This window comes from Xiphophorus hellerii, chromosome 19 (genome assembly GCF_003331165.1).
Source record: "Xiphophorus hellerii strain 12219 chromosome 19, Xiphophorus_hellerii-4.1, whole genome shotgun sequence".
Classification (NCBI taxonomy): domain Eukaryota; kingdom Metazoa; phylum Chordata; class Actinopteri; order Cyprinodontiformes; family Poeciliidae; genus Xiphophorus; species Xiphophorus hellerii.
The window spans coordinates 8,641,405-8,659,335 of NC_045690.1; the positions used below are offsets into that span (position 1 = coordinate 8,641,405).

At 39.0% G+C, this 17,931-nt stretch overlaps 2 protein-coding genes across 3 annotated transcripts; one reads left to right on the plus strand and one right to left on the minus strand.

Annotated features, from left to right (window-relative positions):
• Positions 1–22: 22 nt before the first annotated feature.
• LOC116709527 (myotubularin-related protein 9) lies at positions 23–9,469 on the minus strand. Of its 2 annotated transcripts, XM_032548124.1 has the most exons (11): positions 8,940–9,469; positions 8,577–8,633; positions 8,116–8,224; positions 7,880–8,005; positions 6,873–7,046; positions 4,116–4,333; positions 3,871–4,032; positions 3,321–3,462; positions 1,743–1,963; positions 1,500–1,651; positions 23–1,400 (listed from the first exon to the last, which is right to left on the minus strand). In XM_032548124.1, exons 1-11 carry the CDS (start codon positions 9,122–9,124, stop codon positions 1,300–1,302), a joined length of 1,647 nt encoding a protein of 548 aa, XP_032404015.1. In that variant the 5' UTR covers positions 9,125–9,469; the 3' UTR covers positions 23–1,299. The 2 variants fall into 2 exon arrangements, with proteins under 2 accessions (XP_032404015.1, XP_032404016.1); XM_032548125.1 differs by lacking the exon at positions 8,577–8,633 and having other exon boundaries at positions 8,940–9,468.
• Positions 9,470–12,940: 3,471 nt separating this feature from the next.
• On the plus strand, positions 12,941–17,005 carry fam167b (family with sequence similarity 167 member B). The gene is made up of 2 exons (XM_032547701.1): positions 12,941–13,347; positions 14,019–17,005. Exons 1-2 carry the CDS (start codon positions 13,048–13,050, stop codon positions 14,280–14,282), a joined length of 564 nt encoding a protein of 187 aa, XP_032403592.1. The 5' UTR covers positions 12,941–13,047; the 3' UTR covers positions 14,283–17,005.
• Positions 17,006–17,931: the final 926 nt, after the last annotated feature.

Below are 17,931 nucleotides of genomic sequence, written 5' to 3' on the forward strand. Positions count from 1 at the left end.
ATAATACAAATCACCACATTTCTTACGTTCTACTGTTGTTACTTTTAATTCAGCTCTTCTTCCTTTCCCTTGTTGAACTGTGTATTTTAAAATTAACATTTCTTCAAGAACAACCCAAATATTGCACACAAAATTGAATAAACAGGAAATGAAAGTCATGTATAAACTGCGTACACAAATAAAGAACAAAAAAAACATCACTAAAGCACTGAAACACACTGAGCTTCTGATAGTTTACCTTCTTATGTCTTAGAGCTCGTATATCCTGAGCTTAATCAAAATCCTTAGCTACTTCAGGAACATCAGCGTCTGTTAACTCAGCTCTTGTTTTTTCTTTTTGAGATATTGATGTTCTCCATCACAATTATTATCCTCATTTGAACTGAATATTAGCTTCACAACCCCACTTCTAGGTCGTTATTTCACAGTCTGACATATAGCATTAATTTCAATGTTACTGAGCATTTAAGTCATATAAATAAAACATGTTTAGTGGCATGATTAAGTTGGCACTAAACATGTTCTAATTGTTGCAGAACAATTAGCACTGCTAATATCTGTTCAAGACCATTATTGTCACAGCAATTGCTAATGTTTTACATGCAATATTGCCAGCAATGGATAATATGCACATTAACATGAAGATGATTAATTAAAATGTAATCCCAACATAGGGTCAAACCCTAACAATTAATATTTACTCATTTGTTGTTAATTTGTGTTACATATATTTTTAGACATAAACCCACACAGGCTCACCAGTCGATGCCGAGTATGGAACAACACACTAGAGTCCAATTAAATTGTTATATGCCAATTTACCATCACCCACACATATACATATGGAAATAGTTGTCCACTCGAAGGACCACAATGCATGAAAGAGATATTTTAATGTAATAACTATCTTGTAGTAGTTAAGCTAGTCATGAGCTGCTAAAGGAAAACACTCAAATCTCAAGTCTTAAAACACTAAAAACCCATTATGTGAAGGTTTGATTAAGGTTTAACAAAGGTATTTGTCCTTATATTGTACTAAGGCAGGTATTAATAATTACCAGATGTTTTAATCCAATATTTTCTCATAATAATCCATATTAATGATCTGTAAATGTCTTTATAAAATCCTAAGAAAAAAATATATATAAATGACGACAACACTCAATTCTTAGAAAGAAAAAAAAGGGTGGACATTTATGAAGGTAAAAAAAAATACAGTACATTTAAACATGGAACAAATTAAAATATGGCTCTGTGAAATAATTTTCTCTTTCAAATCCTAATTTCTTTGTAGGGGTGTCACCTCTGGGTCACCCTATGCCACTCAATGACCATGCTTCTTATTTCCTCCTGAACTGCCTCTAGATGTTGCGCCTGCTGTGTCCACCTCAGGAAAAAGCCTGGGGGTCAAATCAAAACATCAAGACCAATCACTGTCATGTAATACGTATCAGAATCTGTAATACTAAAGTGGTATGATTAATCGGACTGCAGCTCACCTCTCCAGAGCTGCAGGGACTGTGGGTGAACTGAGGGCCAGATTGCCAGCTCGTTGGGTTCATACAGAGGGTTTGAGTAGTAATCTCTCTCAGGCGGCCTCAGCAGGGCCTGGAACAAACAGTGAGTCCTGTCCTTCACTTGTACGGCACACCTGAAAGTGGTTGTTAGTTTCAATGATCAACACTGATGAGCTCTGCATTGCAATCTGTATTGAGTGAAAAACCCGGCGGTGCTGAACTGACCTCTCCTGGTCATTGTTGCACAGAAACGTGCCGTAGTCTGAAGCGTAGACCTCATTTGCCAGTCTGAGGAGCAGCGTCTCAGAGAAACCCAGCGCCAGGGGGAACTGACGCCAAAGCTGCCAAACACAGTCCAGCAGCAGCAGGAAGATTGGAGACTCCTGTTGGAGGCGAGCGTGGGAGTAGGCTGAATGGGCACACCGCTGCTGGAACGGATGTCCTGCCTGCAGGATAGGCCACGCACTCAAATGAACAAGAAAATATGATGTCTTGCAAAACCCAGAAATTTTTGTCTCGATGTAAGCTGTACTATGTAGAGTTCAAAGGTTTTTGGGAGAAAATGATTGAACAAACAGCATCATGAAGTGCAAAGGAGCAAAGCAGACAGCTCAAGTATGAAGCTAACAAAATGTTCAAGTTAGGGTTGGGTCATTAAACAACATTGTAAACATTTCAAGGAGCACTGTTCAATCTGTCATCTGCAAATGGAAAAAACTTCACACAACTTGGCATCAGAAAGCCTTTTTAGACTAGGAAAGGAGATTATTAATCAGAGATGCCACCAGAGGCCCATAGTAATTCTGGCATATTTACAGTTCAATGGAGAGAATCTGTTCACAGGATAACTATTAGTTTTACACTTCACAAAACTGGCTTTACAGTGGAAGAATGGCAAGAAGACAGTTATTGTTGACAGAAAGCCATAAGAAGTTATAGGCCATATTAATGAGTTGGCAAATATGTCAAAGAAGGTGCTCTGATCAGGCAGGACTACAATTTAACTGTAAGTACACCATGTAAAATACTGTATGGATAATTCAGAGGGAATGCTTTTCTTCACCAGGTGCAAGAATGTTTATCATGGTTTGAGTAGAGATACAAATTGGACAATTCTGGAAGAATTCCTACTTGTTTCTGGAAATAATTTCAAACTGCAACAAACGTCAGTAAACAACCAGAGCCACGATGGAAAGATCATATTCATGTCGCAGAAAGACAAATTCAATGTCCAATTCAATGACTTCAAACAAGAGTTTGTGTCAAGACTTGAAAGTTGTTGCACACAGACTCTACCCATCCAACCTTAAGCTTGAGCTGGTTAAGAAGAAAGAGCAAAAAGAGCTGTAGGTATAAAAGGCATGCAGAGACCGCCCCACACATAAGTTGTATCTGAAAATGCAGTAAAACTGGTTCTGCAAAGTAATGGCTTGGGGATGAAATGCAATAATTTTGGAAAAAAATAAAAAATAAAACCAAGAATAATTTTCTTCCCACTTCACAATTTTGTACTAGTTGGTAAAATCTCAACAATAGTAATGAAGATTTTTTTTTTTTGGTTATAACTTAACAAAATGTGAAAATCTCATAGAGTATGAAAAGTTTTGCAAGGCGCTGTCTTGCTTACAATTTTAGCAAGCAAGACAGCTTACTAAAATTTATTATTTTAGTATTATTTTCGTGAACTATTATATATTCACAAAAATATGATCCACTAAAAACAGTCTTCACTGGAAAAATAAAATAAATAAGGAAACAATGCTCTGAACCTCCTTTCTTCTCTCATACACACTGTAGCCCCACCTGTAGCCACTCCCTGTCCAGGAGAGCCAGGAAACCCTCCAGAGTGCGGCAGCTCGGGTCCATGATGAGTTGGGCCAGAGTGCAGATGAGCAAAGTGCAGTCTGTACCTTCATAGCCGTGGACCAGAACTGAATGACCGTCCCTGGACAAAAACAATACAGTTTAATAAAAAGAGTCATATGCATTCATTCCTTAATGTAGCATGTTTTGGAAGTTTGGGTACAAGACACAGACATCCTTTCTTCATTATTAATTTTTTCCAAAATCTTTGTGTAATTTGGCTCCTTTTATTTGCCTTAGTGCTTTTATTTTATTAATATCTGCTAATGGAAATTACAAATTTCATATTTCTTTAATACTTTAGCAATAAAAAAAAATTACGTTTCATCTTATCATATTTATTCTGCTTTTAATCGTTGCCCAGTTGCCATGCTTGTTTACTCTACTAAATGCTTATCAAACTGAAATTTATTAAGTTGTTATTATGCAAATTTAGGTGCCCACCAGGTGTAATCTCATCACGGACATGTACTGTTGGTGTTGCTCCTACCTCTCCACACACTCTACCAGCAGGCCAGCTGCGGACAGAGCAGTCTGGACGTGAGACAGCCATTTTGAATTCTCCAGCTTACTGAGCCAGCGGTCCACATTGTGGGACTCATCTCCGCAGGCTTCCACCAGTTTAATCAGGCTCTCCTGAAGGGCCTTACCCCTGGGCCCACAAAGGCAAAGAAGAATGAGAAGCTAGGGAGAAAGATCTGCAAAGTTACTAACATAAAATACTAACACACATACCTTTCCATCTGTTTGTGAAGCCTCTTCCAGTGGCTGTAGCACGATTTGGACTCAAAGCCGCCGCCTGTCATCCGAGCCTGCTGAACCTGCTGACTTGAACGAGTGTCAATAATGAAACCTTTATCTGAGTCCTCAATCACAACCTGAAGGAGGAGTTCGTCTTCCTTGCAGCGTTTCTTGTTGGCACCAGTCAGTGGCTGGCTGCTGCGCATGATCACCTGAGTAAATACAGAACGCAGGTTAGAAATAAAATGGTGCATAAAATGGTGCTTGTACAGTGTTCATACTCCGTGAACCTTTCCACATTTTGACAGGCTACAATCCAAACTTAACTTTGTTTTATTGGGATTTTGTGTGATAGTTTTCATGATTTATTTACAGATAAAAGTCTGAAAAGTGAGACTAGGATTTGTCTAACCCCGTCCGAGTTGGACACTGTGTCCAACCACAGCAATATATGGGGGTCTTCACACGTAAAGCCTGAAATTGGAAAACCTTACATCAGGTCTTCCCTACCTCCTCTATAGAACACAATATCCACAGGATGATGCTGTCACCACCATGTTTCACTATGAGGTGTATTCAGTGTTCATTCTCAAATAAGCTGCTCACCTTTGTATAATATGTTTGCTGTCATCCCTGCATAGCTTGTGAAAATCTGTATACCAGATGTTTCACCACTTTCCTTTTTTCTTTAACAATGACTTTCTTCTTGCCAATTTTTTTCAGTGTTGTATAGTAACGAAGTAAAAATACTTCACTACTTTACTTAAGTATATTTTGGAGTACTTCATACTTTCCTCGAGTATGAAAATTTTTGATGACTTTCACTTTTACTTCACTATATTTCCGAACTTAATTGCATACTTTTACTCCGATACATTTTCAATGTGTGGTTTAGTTACTCGTTACAAAAAAGCGAGAGAGAGAAACGCAAGTGTTTTGATCCCACCTACTGATTAGCAAGTAGCAAGTAGGCTACCGAACAAAGTCCGTAGCCTACTTGCCTGGGCTTGTTCATCACCACCAATAGGATACACCTGTTTCGCTTCTCCCATTAAACACAAAGCAAGTCTCGCAATCAGCAGCAGTCACATGGAGGAGGAGACGGAGGCCACAACGACTGCAACTACGTCGGACACGGCTCCAGGGGAACCACCAGCTGGTGATGAGAGCCCATGGCCTTATTTAAACACAATACACTCTTTCGTGGGTGTTAAAGATTCGTCGTGCCGCATGCAGTTTATGTTATTCCTGCCCGAAGATGTGGAAATTCTATCTTACAAAAACTCCCCGTCCAACTTGAAGAAACACATCGAGGTAACGTCTTATGAAATGGTTATAATCCTCCTGTTTCAGTAACTATAGCTTGGTCACTAGACACTACTGTATTGTGAAACGTTGACCATAAATTAACTTTGTTTGGCATTGTTTCAGTTCCACACGTGGCGTATTTAGCTTAGGCTTAATGTTGACTATAGCAGGCTACCTAGACTCCTCTGTTCAAGGGGGGGCAGAAGCCATAGTGATAGCAATTTAGACTAAATTTAACGAATATAGGAAAGGCATGCAAGTTCAAAACCAGGTTTACAGATGCCAATAAGCTGCATTTCCCTCCCAATTCTTTTTTTCTTTTGCATAATGACCAGTTGTGTGCACCACCTACTGACTGTAGCATTGACTGATTCACTGATTTGTGAAGTAGAGTAATCGTAACAGCTTTTTTTCTTCATGTTGGCCGCATTTTCTGTACTATTTATTTTTCTCATTTTCAGCACTGACTTTACTTGACGGGAAAACTTAAGGCTTACAAAAACTTTGTATTTTCTGTCCTGGAGGGTATACTAAGAAGCTGGTTCAGTTGTAAAGCAGGTTAAGTTAACCTTGTGCTATAGGTAAAGCACCTAATTTTCTTAACTAAATGATGCCTGCAGGTATATCTATTAGCAGGTTTAATTTTGCCTGCACTTGGTTGGGTACATTATTTTAAGTGTATTTGACAAGTTTACCAAAATATAAAAAATGTCATTCAAACTGCATTTGCTTTGTTTTACTTTTTACTTGTACTTTTCATTACATTACTTGAGTACATCCATTTTTACAGTAATTTCCATACTTAAGTACAAGATGTTTCAGATACTTTAAGACTTTAACTCAAGTAACATTTCAGTCAGTGACTTGGGCTTTTACCAAAGTCATATTTTGGAGAGGTACTTATACTTTTACTTGACTCTGAGATTTCAGTACTTTATACAACACTGATTTTTTTTTATAAAGAACAGATTTATGTACTCACCTAACAGTTGTCTTTAAATTTACTTGGATAGTCATGTGTTGTTATGTTAGCAAATTTTCCGTACTATTTCCATTTTTGGATCCTGATTTGAACAGTGATCTGTGAGAGGTTGAAGCTTTAGGGTAATATTTCACAAACCTAAACCTCTCCACACATTTCTCCCTGTGACCTATCTGTTGTGTTCCTTGGTTTTCATGGTTTTGCTCTCTAACAACTCTCTCAGGCCTCTGCAGAACAGTTGGAATTATACTAAGATGAATCCGAATGTACACCAAGCCTTTTGTATAACAATATCTGTTTTACTTTCCACTCCACAATCATGAACTACATTGTCTGTCACATGATGAAATTGGAATAAGATAAATTGAAGTTTGTCCTTTAAATGGAAGAAAATTGTAAGAAATTTCAAGAGTGTTGTATAATCTCGAAAGCCATTCTATCAGGCAGCATGATTCCCTTACCATGCCATTCTTTCGATGATAGTAGCACAAGACAGGGAAGCGGCCACCCTGCCTAAATTTGGCCACTTTCTTCAGTGTTTCATCGTCGATGCCTTTTGGAACAATGACTACCGGAGGATAGGAAGGGCACACAGAGTATTTTTTGTTCACACTGCTCAACCTCCATTTCTTATGCTGAAAATAAAGAAAGATGACATAGTATATGGTCAGAAATTACGCTCCTGAATAAACCATAAATCTGCTAGAATGCCTAGAGAAGGGTGGCTCAAGACCATCTTAAATTAAATTAGGCTTCAGGAAGTTTGAATAAAAAAAGACTGTTACTCAATATAGTAAGTTATCATGTCACATCTAACAACTCAATAACAGAAAAGCTTGACAAGTTAATGTAGAGGCTGTCTTGGACAAAGTAGCACATTGAAAAACACTGCATTTCATTGGGAGGCCTTAAAAAGACATCAACAAAAGTCAGTCAGAATGTGGTTAAATAAAATATAGGGTCTTTAACGTGCTCAAGATATATAGATAACAGTAAATTTTATTATTTGAAATGTGCTGCAGAAAGGTTTCAAACAAAAACAAGAAAAAACTGGAAAAGAAATGCCTAGACATGCAAATTCCAGTAAATTTCTCCCAGTAACCAGGCCACCCTGATACATACATTCCACCTAGCCTACTTGACGAATGTTGTGCTCATAAACACTTCCAACAATTAAGATCCTTATTGCCCAACCCTTTGTCATGGCGACATGCTATTCCCAGGGAAAGACATGAACTCAAGCTGTGTGTTTGCATGTTCTGACGTTAGGGGAAAACAAATGAAAGCTAAGCAACAGGGATATCCTGAAAAGTGACCTTTAAGTCCACCCTCCCTGGCATTTTCCTGTCATATGCCTGCTGGACTGTTGTTGAAAAAATGGTTACTTCTTACAGCTTTTGTGTCATGCTTTACTACATGCGATGCTTAACTTTTGTTAGGCAATTAAAAAAGCTTTGTAGTTTCTTACAAGTTCCTTAATTTGAGTGTAGTGTTTTTCAGGGGTTGAGAGACCCCACTGCTCCCGCAGGCTGAGGTCATTGGGCCTGTAAAAGAAAGGATACATCTCCGACACATTGTCCAGGCAGGACAGGGTCTGCAGAAAAAAAAGAGAGTTGGCTGCTAAATGTTGTAATCCAAGAACATAACAATTTAGGGCAAAATATATTGATCCTTTGGTTTTGTTAAGGTATTACTGTAAAATACCTCAATCGAGTGCGCAATGTTGAGGCACTCCTCCATGCCTGGAATGTCCAGCTGAAGCACGCGCAGATCTTTGCATTTGATGGTGATTGTCCCAGAGGATCCAGGCATTCTGTGAATGTAAAAGTAAGTATACACATTTTTTTCATACAGACACTCTATGGATGATGGATGCTTTTTTCCACCAATGCAAGGATTCCTTGCCCGACTTGCAGCAGAAGAGGAAACAAAAATGGTTGTTTTGAAGGTGTGTTTCTCTTAGTCAGTGAACCATAATAGTTTCACGTGGTTTCAGAAGTACTTCCACAAGGCATTGAAATCAAGCTTCAGCAAGAGGCACAGGAGACAGTAAAACATGTGGCCAGCAGCAAGTTGCATAGAGAGGCTGCAATTTTGTTAGGAAATTTCCTTTTTCAGCAGAGGCAGAACACAGCAGGCACATGGCAACACCAACAATTTCCAACCTGTCACTGTGGGCTGCTTTTGAGAGGAAGCCGGAATAGCCCAAAAGGTTTTCCACACTGGTTGGACAGATTTAAGGAAGCGAATTAGACATAGTGGGATTAAATGACACAGTTATGATTAGTTCATTCGTCAGCCTGGCAGTGTAAAAGTCAATAACTCTGAATGTCATTCCAAGTCGACGGCATAGTGATCAGTTGGTATATTAGAGGGATTTAACAGTCTGATTTAAGTTGCAAGGAATGAAGAACAGATGAAACCAACATGCTTGTTTCAAATCCTTATTCTAAGAAGTCAAGTAGGTGATGAGAAATTTTGTCTTTAATCAGTAAAGTTTCGCTGTTCTGGGCGCCTCCCAATCTCACCTTTTCTCAATGGCATCGATATTCCTGAGCAGAAGCAGAACCTGCCTGGAGCTTCCCTCCTCCCTGTCCGAGAAGAGCAGGTGGTGACCGGTGACGCACAGGGTCCCTCTGCTCGGTGGGTGCAGCGGCTGACGGAGCACAACATCCTTCACGTTGGCCGTCTTAATGTGGTCAGAAAACTCCATCAGCCCCCTCAGACTTTAGAAAAACCCTCACAGAAACGAACTTTTCTTCTTTCTACCCCCCGCACTTCACTTCAAATCACCTACTCGCCTCTGTTTAAGAAAATGAAAGCAAGCTTCCTCTTCTGTACTCAGAGCTAGCTGGGCTGTCTTGCAGTTGCACTGCTGGTTTGACGATAAGGCGTCTAAAAATAGAAGAAACTTCATATTTGCCTGAACATAGCTGAACCAGATGCGGGTTCACCTTTTACTGTTACTACTTGTTAAGCTGGTGTCTGGTGTGGAAATGGAAAATGAGTTACTTGAGGCAACAAAAGACGGAAGTGCGCATTTCCTGAGACAAAAAGCGACCCAGTGTGATGTGACATTTAAGTTAAGTTTAGTTCAGTTTCGAACGGAGAAGCAGTTGAGGTGCGAATGCAATACATAAAACGGCCACCATGTGGCACCACAAGGCAACAAAAGTTAGCTGTAGGCCAGGGTTTTGCAATCTGACCCAGAGAGGCAATTTTACCCTCAGTCCGTGTAACATTTGCTGACATCCGAGCCTGGTCATTTGAAAACAATGAGAACATTTGAAAAAAAATGTGCCTGGTTATTTGAAAAAAACAAAAAAACAACAACAAAAAAAAAACCCGGACAGTATATAATTGTTGATAAATATTGACAGTAGGAAATTTGTAAAGCACTTTATTTCTATTTTTAGTTTCTGAAATAAATTAAAAAAAATAAAGAACAACATCAATGTTGTCATTCAAAATTAGGATTGATTCATTTTGTTACATTGGATGTTGATATTTGTGGAAAACTATTAAATTCATCTCAGTTATTCCATGATACAAAATCTGAAACACTGTTTAGAAAAGTATTTGTTATTATATCTATTTAAAAAACAAAAAACAAAAACAATAGATAGTTCTTAGTCAGTTTTAGCCAAACTTATTAAGAGCCATTGTGTAAGGTCCAAAGAGCCACTTGAGTCTCTGGGGCCTCAGGTTACAGATCCTTGCCTTTGGTGAGGAGTTTAAGACTTTTGCAATGATTAGATTAGATTAGATTAGATTAGATTAGATTAGATTAGATTAGATTAGATTAGATTAGATTAGAGCAGGGGTGTCAAACTCCAGTCCTCCAGGGCCACTGTCCTCCAGCTTTTAGATGTGCCATAGGTACAAAACACTGGAATGAAATGGCTTAATTACCTCCTTCTTATGTAGATAAGTTCTCCAGAACCTTGCTATTGACCTAATTATCCTATTCGGATGTGGTGCAGCAGAGGCACATTTAAAAGTTGCAGGGCAGTGGCCCTCCAGGACTGGAGTTTGACACCTGTGGATTAGAGGATTAGAATTATTTTTGCTCTAGCTTTTCTAAATCTGTCTGTACCTACAAAAGCTATAAAACATAATTTTATTTTCCCTGGTATCTTTTAAAGATTTCAGATATAATGCATGTCAACTGCTATATAATTTCCCCTGTTGTGAACACAATTGCCAATATTTTCATTTATCATAACAAATGCAAGATTTTTTTCAGTTTCAACTTGATGGTGTAGTGTTAAGCAGAAGAACTCAAATAGTGTTTTTTTTTTCACCTAACCTCATGTGTACAAATTCGACTCTCGAAGCATATAAATATGAATTAATGGATGAATTTTTATTTTTTGTGCAAAGTCAACTAAAATTTGTTTTTGTCTCATCCCACACATGCAAATAAGTTGATTTAAAGTAAGAAAATAACTTCCCCATATATGGAAAATGAATAAAGAATTATTGAAAAGAATTTCAACACGAAGGAATGAAAGCAAAATTAAAATACAATGATAAATACTGAGGATACGTGTATGACTCTACGTAGTTTTACAGACATATGACAGATTTAGAAGTAGAAAATTATAACTAATGTCCCAAATACACAACCCAGTCATATTTTATGATATGTTGCATAAAACACAGGGAGGTTATATGTAAAACCACCACACATGTGATGTATTTCATTACTATACAATAAGCTAATCTGTAAAATATGATTAGAACACAAGACTGGTATTTTATTTCATCCTTTCATAAATAAATAAAACATCACATTTGCTGCAGCTAAAAATGACCTCCAGGTGTCCCACTCTCTGAAGATGTGCCACACAATTTTTAGTCAACCAACTCTATAAATCCTGAGAGTTTCATGTGTAAACGCAATATCTTAGCAAATCCGTTTGGGAAGTCAAGATAAAAAAACTTACAACTTTGATTAGCATTAGTAAGATTTATTATATGAATAATAGGGTGGAATCTTGGCTAGTTGAAATGACTATTTATAACTTATAAAACTTTTTCCTGTGAAGATTAATTATTACAGTGTGTTACATTATATTACAATACTAATGTTGCATAAGAATGTGGAAAGCCATCTGTTGGCCTCAGCCTTTTTTGTCTGAAAAGGAAACAAAAAGTAATATTTTGTTTTGGTCATCAATTGCTGGGACCTTGATGCTAGAGGTTTGTGCTTGAGGCCAAGAGAGACTGGAATACTAGAGTAACTACAGTATTTCTCTCCTGAAGCCACAGAAAGATCAGTTAGCCCATGCTAAGATCCATTTACCTTTTACCTTACACATCATCACTGATTTAGATCTTCTGATTTCTAAAGTGCTTGGTCTTCTCCTGGTGCTCTTTTAAAAATCCTTTTTTCTTTCTGCTGTACAAATCTTTATTGTGTTGGTGTATCACATAAAATCTTACATAAGATGTGAGGTTTGTGGTTGTTACTTGACAATATTTGAACAGTACATGCCATTTTACATTCATTGGCCTTTTATTGGATGCACCCTTTCAATGGCTTGTTAACACAATGAGCCAATCACACGACAGCAACTGAATAGGTTTAGTCTTCTGGAGATAAGCTACTAAAGTTCAAACCAAAGACCAAGATGTGGAGGAGAGGGGAACTAAGTGACTCTGAATGTGATGCAGTATTTGTATTTCAGAAATTGACAGTCTACTGAGATTTTCATCTATCTCTCAACTATCTTTAAACTTGTCAGAAAAAGAGGAAATTAATCCCCCTAATTGATATCTGTGGACAGGAGAGGACTGGTGTGAGATGATGGTGTGAGATGATGAAGAGGCAACAGAAGCTCAAGTGAACACATGCTGTAACTAAGGTATGCAGAACACAATCTCAAAATGCACAATTCTTTAAGCAGATGAACTACAGCACCTGAAAACCACATCGGGTGTTATTTCAGAACAGGAAACTGAAGTTACAGTTCCTACAAGCTCACTAAAATTAAACAATTACAGAATGCAAGATTTAAACCTGACCCAATAATTCTTTCAGCTGTAAGATATATCGGGTCAGAGTTCTGAATGAACAACGCATGTGCATGGATCTGACCAATTGGCCCGACTGGTGGTGCCGCTTTGTTTTGGGTTATATTTTCTTGATTTTGGGCCTTCAGTCAAATCTGAGCATCAAAATACACAGAGACTACTCTACTTTACATTTCGTGAGGAACTGTTACTTTTTACACTTGCATGTATGTAAGAATTGGGCTGTTTACACACACACGCACGCACGCGCACCCCCCTCCCACACCCTCATATATATATATATATATATATATATATATATATATATATATATATATATATATATATATATATATATATATATATATACATACAGTATGTATATAAATTTGTTTTGAAGTTTTTCTTGAAATGAAACTGTCTGCTGAGGTCTTAAGGTCCGTCTTCCCCTTTCATAAAACAGCTAATAAATTATCCACCCCTCCCGTTCTCTGCGGGATGGGCGGCCACTGTGTGACTTCTCCCTATAAAGGAGGTATGGACCTGTTGCGCTCTCCGCACCCTCCGGAGAGCCGTTGTCAAACTGCGTTCAGAAAGTTTCGCTTCCCCGTTGCATGAATGGATTTTAAAGAGCTTGGAGCTGATTGCTCGGAGGGAGACACGGAGGATCTGGACAGCGTCAAGGCGCTGACGGAGAAGCTGAAGCTGCAGACGCGCAGACCGTCCTATCTGGAGTGGCAGGAACGGTTGCAGAGTCGCCCTTGGACGGACAGGAGCCCCACGGACTGTCCGGACTCCGCTGAAGGAGACGTTTCCATGCCCGCAATTTTGAGAAATGACAACTCAGAGCTTGTTGTGCGCAACATATGCGGCTTTGATACCATTGATGATGCGCTGGAGTTTCTGAGAAAAGAGCTGGTGAGTTGGGTTTATGTTTAACTAACTTATTGCAACTTGACATGAATGATTTCCAGCTAATTCTCAGCCATCTAAAACCAAAATCTGATAAAGTCAGGAGAGAGGCAGCTTTCTACTTCACTATAAGGTAGATAATCATCTCCTCGGTGTCTGCATGAATGCCTCTCTCATTTCAAGGATAGCATGAATGATGGCATGCTTAACTCAGTTTAAACAAACACCTTGTGAAACAATATGATGCCTGTTTTCTCACAGCTTTTACCTGGAAGCATCCAAATGCAAATAATTTTAGTTTGGCACAAGTGAACATATGAGTTTTAAATAAGTGATCAATTGTGGAATCTGCCCTCAGTTGTTTTTTGTTTTTGTTTTTTTTTAGCTTTATCAAAGGGTAGGACTATTTGCAACAATCTGCGAAATATACCAAGAGTTCTGAAGGCATTCATGTTTCTATATGAGAAAAAATATTTTAGAATGAAACTAAGTTTATAACTATAGTGATTAGCTGTCACACCCTATCAGACTTGTTGGTGGTTAATTAAATATAGTGAATATAAAAAAATACCCTTTTTTATCAAGAACGTGCTACCCTACACTCTTTGCTATAGAGATAAAACTACTGATTTCTTACATCTGACCCCAGTTTCCCACTTCTTTTTCTCACTGCCCAGAGGGAGATGCAAGTCCAGGACAACCGACTGGCCCGGCAGCTGATCCGCCTTCGTGGGGAGATCCACCGGCTGAAAGTAGAGCAGGTGTGCCACCGTCACAAGGAGATGCTGGATGATGCCACTTATGAGTTGGAGGAGTGCGAAGAGGAGTCTGACCTACTGTGCGACATCCCCATGAAGGCCGCCTTTGCTCTCTCCACGCCTCTGAAACACCTAGGCCTCACCAAAATGAACATCAACTCCAGACGTTTCTCACTGTGTTGAAAAGGGTCAAATTTTACCCACACAGCAACAGTTGTTCTCGTATTTCTTCTCTGTGTTTGTACAAGGCAAGTCACTAGAGTTACTTCCTTTTCAAGAGCAGACTGGTGAGAGGCAGGCGGCAATTGTTGCCAGCAGTGAAAATGTCTGCCTTGATTTGTGTCAGGGTATGACATGAATGAGGAAGTATCTATGTACTCACCTGCAGAAGGCATGCACACCTCTGCTACTGCCAGAACATCCTGCTTGTCCGAGTCTGATTCTGCTTTTTTATACCACAGACTTGTCACAGAAACAATAACTTTGAATGGATTCACTATATTGCCAAAAGCATTAAGACAAACCTCCAAGTCCTTGATTTAATTTGTTCCAAACACCTCCATGGCCACACCGAGGCAGCAAACTGGATCTGCAAATATTTCTAGAACAGTTTCAGGATGTCAGTGAAGTCAAGCGTAGTACTGTGATACAATCCTGCTTGCGCAAAAGTCAATTGTTTGGGGCATCAGAACGAAGTGGAAACAGTTTTGAGTAGACAACGTAAAATCATAAAATCAAGCACACAGTGTGTACAAGCTGCCACCTATCTTGAGGAGTCAATCTCTATTTACCTCTAGGCTTTATGCGCCCTTCAGAGTAGATTAAGAACAGTGTTTAGACGCTTTTAAGGAATGTGTTTCCATGGATGAGAACCTCTGTCCAAGTACATAGTAAAACCTTTGGATGTTGTGGTGTACAGCATGCAGCTGCCGGACTGGAAAATCTCTGCTTGGCAGTGGCTAATGCTCTGTCGATCATATTTACATGCCTTCGAACACATTGCTGGGCCTGGGTGTGAAGTCACCACCCAGATTTGCCGCACTCTCCTCCAGAACCTCCGTAAATCTGAAGTTCAGATCTGCAACACACACATCCAAATGGCCTTAGCAACCAAAGCAGAACAGACACCTCAAGAATCCCAGAGTTAATTGAAAAGCTGTACATGAAGAGAGGATTCCTTAAACTTTGTGTTTCCTTTTAGTATGCCCTGCAGAATAAATATGAAGGATCTGATGTGTCTAGATCTTTATTCAAAGTAACCCCAGTGAAAATGGTGTTTGTTAAATCTAGAATTGATTATAGGAGATGGTCTGAGTGGGGAAGATCTTGAAGGTTTTTTTGCCGTTGGAGGAGTTTGGCTTTGCCAGGGTTTGCTCTGTGTCATGGATAAATATTAGTGGTGGGGGTATTATGGTGTGTGGTTGTTCCTCAGGAATGGAGCTAAGGAGCAACCCCATTCAATGAACCCCATTAGGTTCATTGAAGGTCCTCTCCGTGCTGCAGAATACAAGCATATTTGGACGCTTTCCCATTCCAGCTTCACTGCCCACCAGAGCAAAAATAAGATCCATGTACATAAGTGAGTTTGGTGTAGAGGTACTTGACTGGCCTGAAAAGAGCCTTGACTAGAACCTGATAGAGCTCGTTTGGGATGAATTAGAGTGAAGACTGAGAAGCAGATCATTGGGAATGACCTCACAAATGTTCTCTTGAAATAAAGGTCAAATATTTTCATAAACACACTCTTAAACCTTGTGGAAATAGTTTCTAGAGGAGTTGAGGTTGTTAAATCTTACATGCGTGGGGGAACTATTTAAATTGATGTAAACGTCATGGTGATCTGAATACTTTTGGCAACACATTGTAACATGTTATTTAACTGAAACGTGACCCACCAGAGACATTTTTTGTTTATTTTCTCAAAGACCCAGGGACCAATTATTGACAGAATCTTCAAACAGAGAGGTAAAATATAATTTTTGAAGCGAAAAGGAATTTGGCCATCAAAGCGGTGAAAGTGAGATAGAAGACAAAAGGTCAAACTTTGTCTGAACTGGTTGAGGGTCGAGGCGCCAACAAGTTAGATCCTTTCAGGCTGTCACATGCTTTAATGAAATCAAAGAGCTCAGAGCCAGTGTGTATTTGTTGGGCCCGGTAGAATCAGATAAAGAAAAAGCTCAACGAGTTTCTATGCTAAACAACGTCTCCTCACACAGCAGTACACTTTAAGCCTTCATCAGTTTCTACCAGGAAGCAGGAGGTCACCCTCCTGATTTTTTTTACACCTCTCCCTCATGGACCAAAAATATCTCTTCAACCTCAGCAGGGTTGTGACAAGAGCCAGGAGGCTGTTTTGTTTCCCAGTGACATGTCGAGATGCTGCAGAGCACTGATTGTATAAAGCTGACCAAGTGTTGCTTTTTTTCCCTTTAGCACACACTCCCACCCAAGTTGAATGATTTGCTTTATACTTAAGTAGCAAATGCACGACTGATTACTTTTGCTCCTCGTATACTGATGTATTTTAGTAAAAAGTATAACATTTAATTCTATGCAGATTTTTGGTTGTTAAGTACTGATGTAAATGTATCTACTATGCATGTGAGTATAAAAGAAAATACCTTGGCTGGATCGTTTCTTTCTTGCACAAAAATGTTTAGTAATAATAAGAGTAACTTAAATTCCCGGATGGATGGATGGATGGATGGATGGATGGATGGATGGATGGATGGACTGGAATCTAACTAACATATAATGTTTTCCACACTCTATTTTTTTTCCAAGCTTACCCTGATCAGGAAAATGCTTATTATTCCAGAGTTTCCCAGACTGTAATGAAATCCTGTAAGTGGTATTACATTCCCCATTAACATTCAAGTTCACAATAAAGTTTAAACCACCCATCATTTTCAATATTTTACTTGCATTAACCAGATTTTTCCAGTCTTCCAGGCTTTATTAATCTGTTATTGTTCCCTAGAAATAAGATAAACAAATCAGAGATGACTCAAGAACCTTGCACAGTGCAAAACCTGAAAGTTATTTAAAGTAAAGATTACTACAGACTCTAACCTATCATCTGGCCCCTCTACTAAAAACAGATTTTGCACACAAGTGTCTTGCTTCTTTCATGTCTTGTTGTTCATTTCCTGCAGGGTTGTGCCGAACCAGACACTTTGTAAGACACAACTTGTAGAACATGAAACAAAATATTCCTTGGCAGATTGCTGTTACCGAGGCAAATGAGCAGACAGAGTCCTCATAATGTGGAGTGCTGCAGGACACATGACATCATGTGTAACTTGAACTCAGAACAATCAGACATGAAGATGAATATCAAATAAAAAAAGTTGGATTATTGCACCTTCAAAACCTTTTTCTTTACCTTTGTGTTTCTCACGCCACTCAAGTTTGCCCTTCAGATATTCTCCCTTGACCTTTCTTCAGCATACCTAATGCTAACACATCCTTTAAAGCTGATATCATAGAGTAAATAAAGCATGCACAGCTCTCAGCTCAAGCTGATACGGTGTGTGCGAGTAGTAAGCATCGGCAGCATGAAAGAAGACTGCACCTGCATCACAAAGCGGGCTGTAGGAGGACTGGAAAACTTTCTGTGCGTCGATAGCATCTAAGTTTGATTGCGTAACAGAATGTGATTTCCAACCACGTTTGGAAGCAGTGACAAATGTGGAGCAGGAATACCCTGAGCTGGCTGAGCCCTCCAATTTGAGGATTTCTGCTACTGTTTACACACATATATTAGGTGATTTAGTCAAAACAGCTACCAGAAAGTCTCTGGAGTGTATCATGATGTGGAAAACTTAAACAC

Excerpts from the sequence above, each read along its gene's own strand:
- LOC116709527 (XM_032548124.1), bottom strand. The coding sequence starts at position 9,124 with ATGGAGTTTTCTGACCACATTAAGACGGCCAACGTGAAGGATGTTGTG. Across the intron at positions 7,047-7,879 it reads ACACTCAAATTAAGGAACTT|CATAAGAAATGGAGGTTGAG; the intron begins GTAAGAAACTAC and ends CTTTATTTTCAG. Across the intron at positions 3,463-3,870 it reads CTGGTAGAGTGTGTGGAGAG|GGACGGTCATTCAGTTCTGG; the intron begins GTAGGAGCAACA and ends GTTTTTGTCCAG.
- fam167b (XM_032547701.1), top strand. The coding sequence starts at position 13,048 with ATGGATTTTAAAGAGCTTGGAGCTGATTGCTCGGAGGGAGACACGGAG. Across the intron at positions 13,348-14,018 it reads AGTTTCTGAGAAAAGAGCTG|AGGGAGATGCAAGTCCAGGA; the intron begins GTGAGTTGGGTT and ends CTCACTGCCCAG.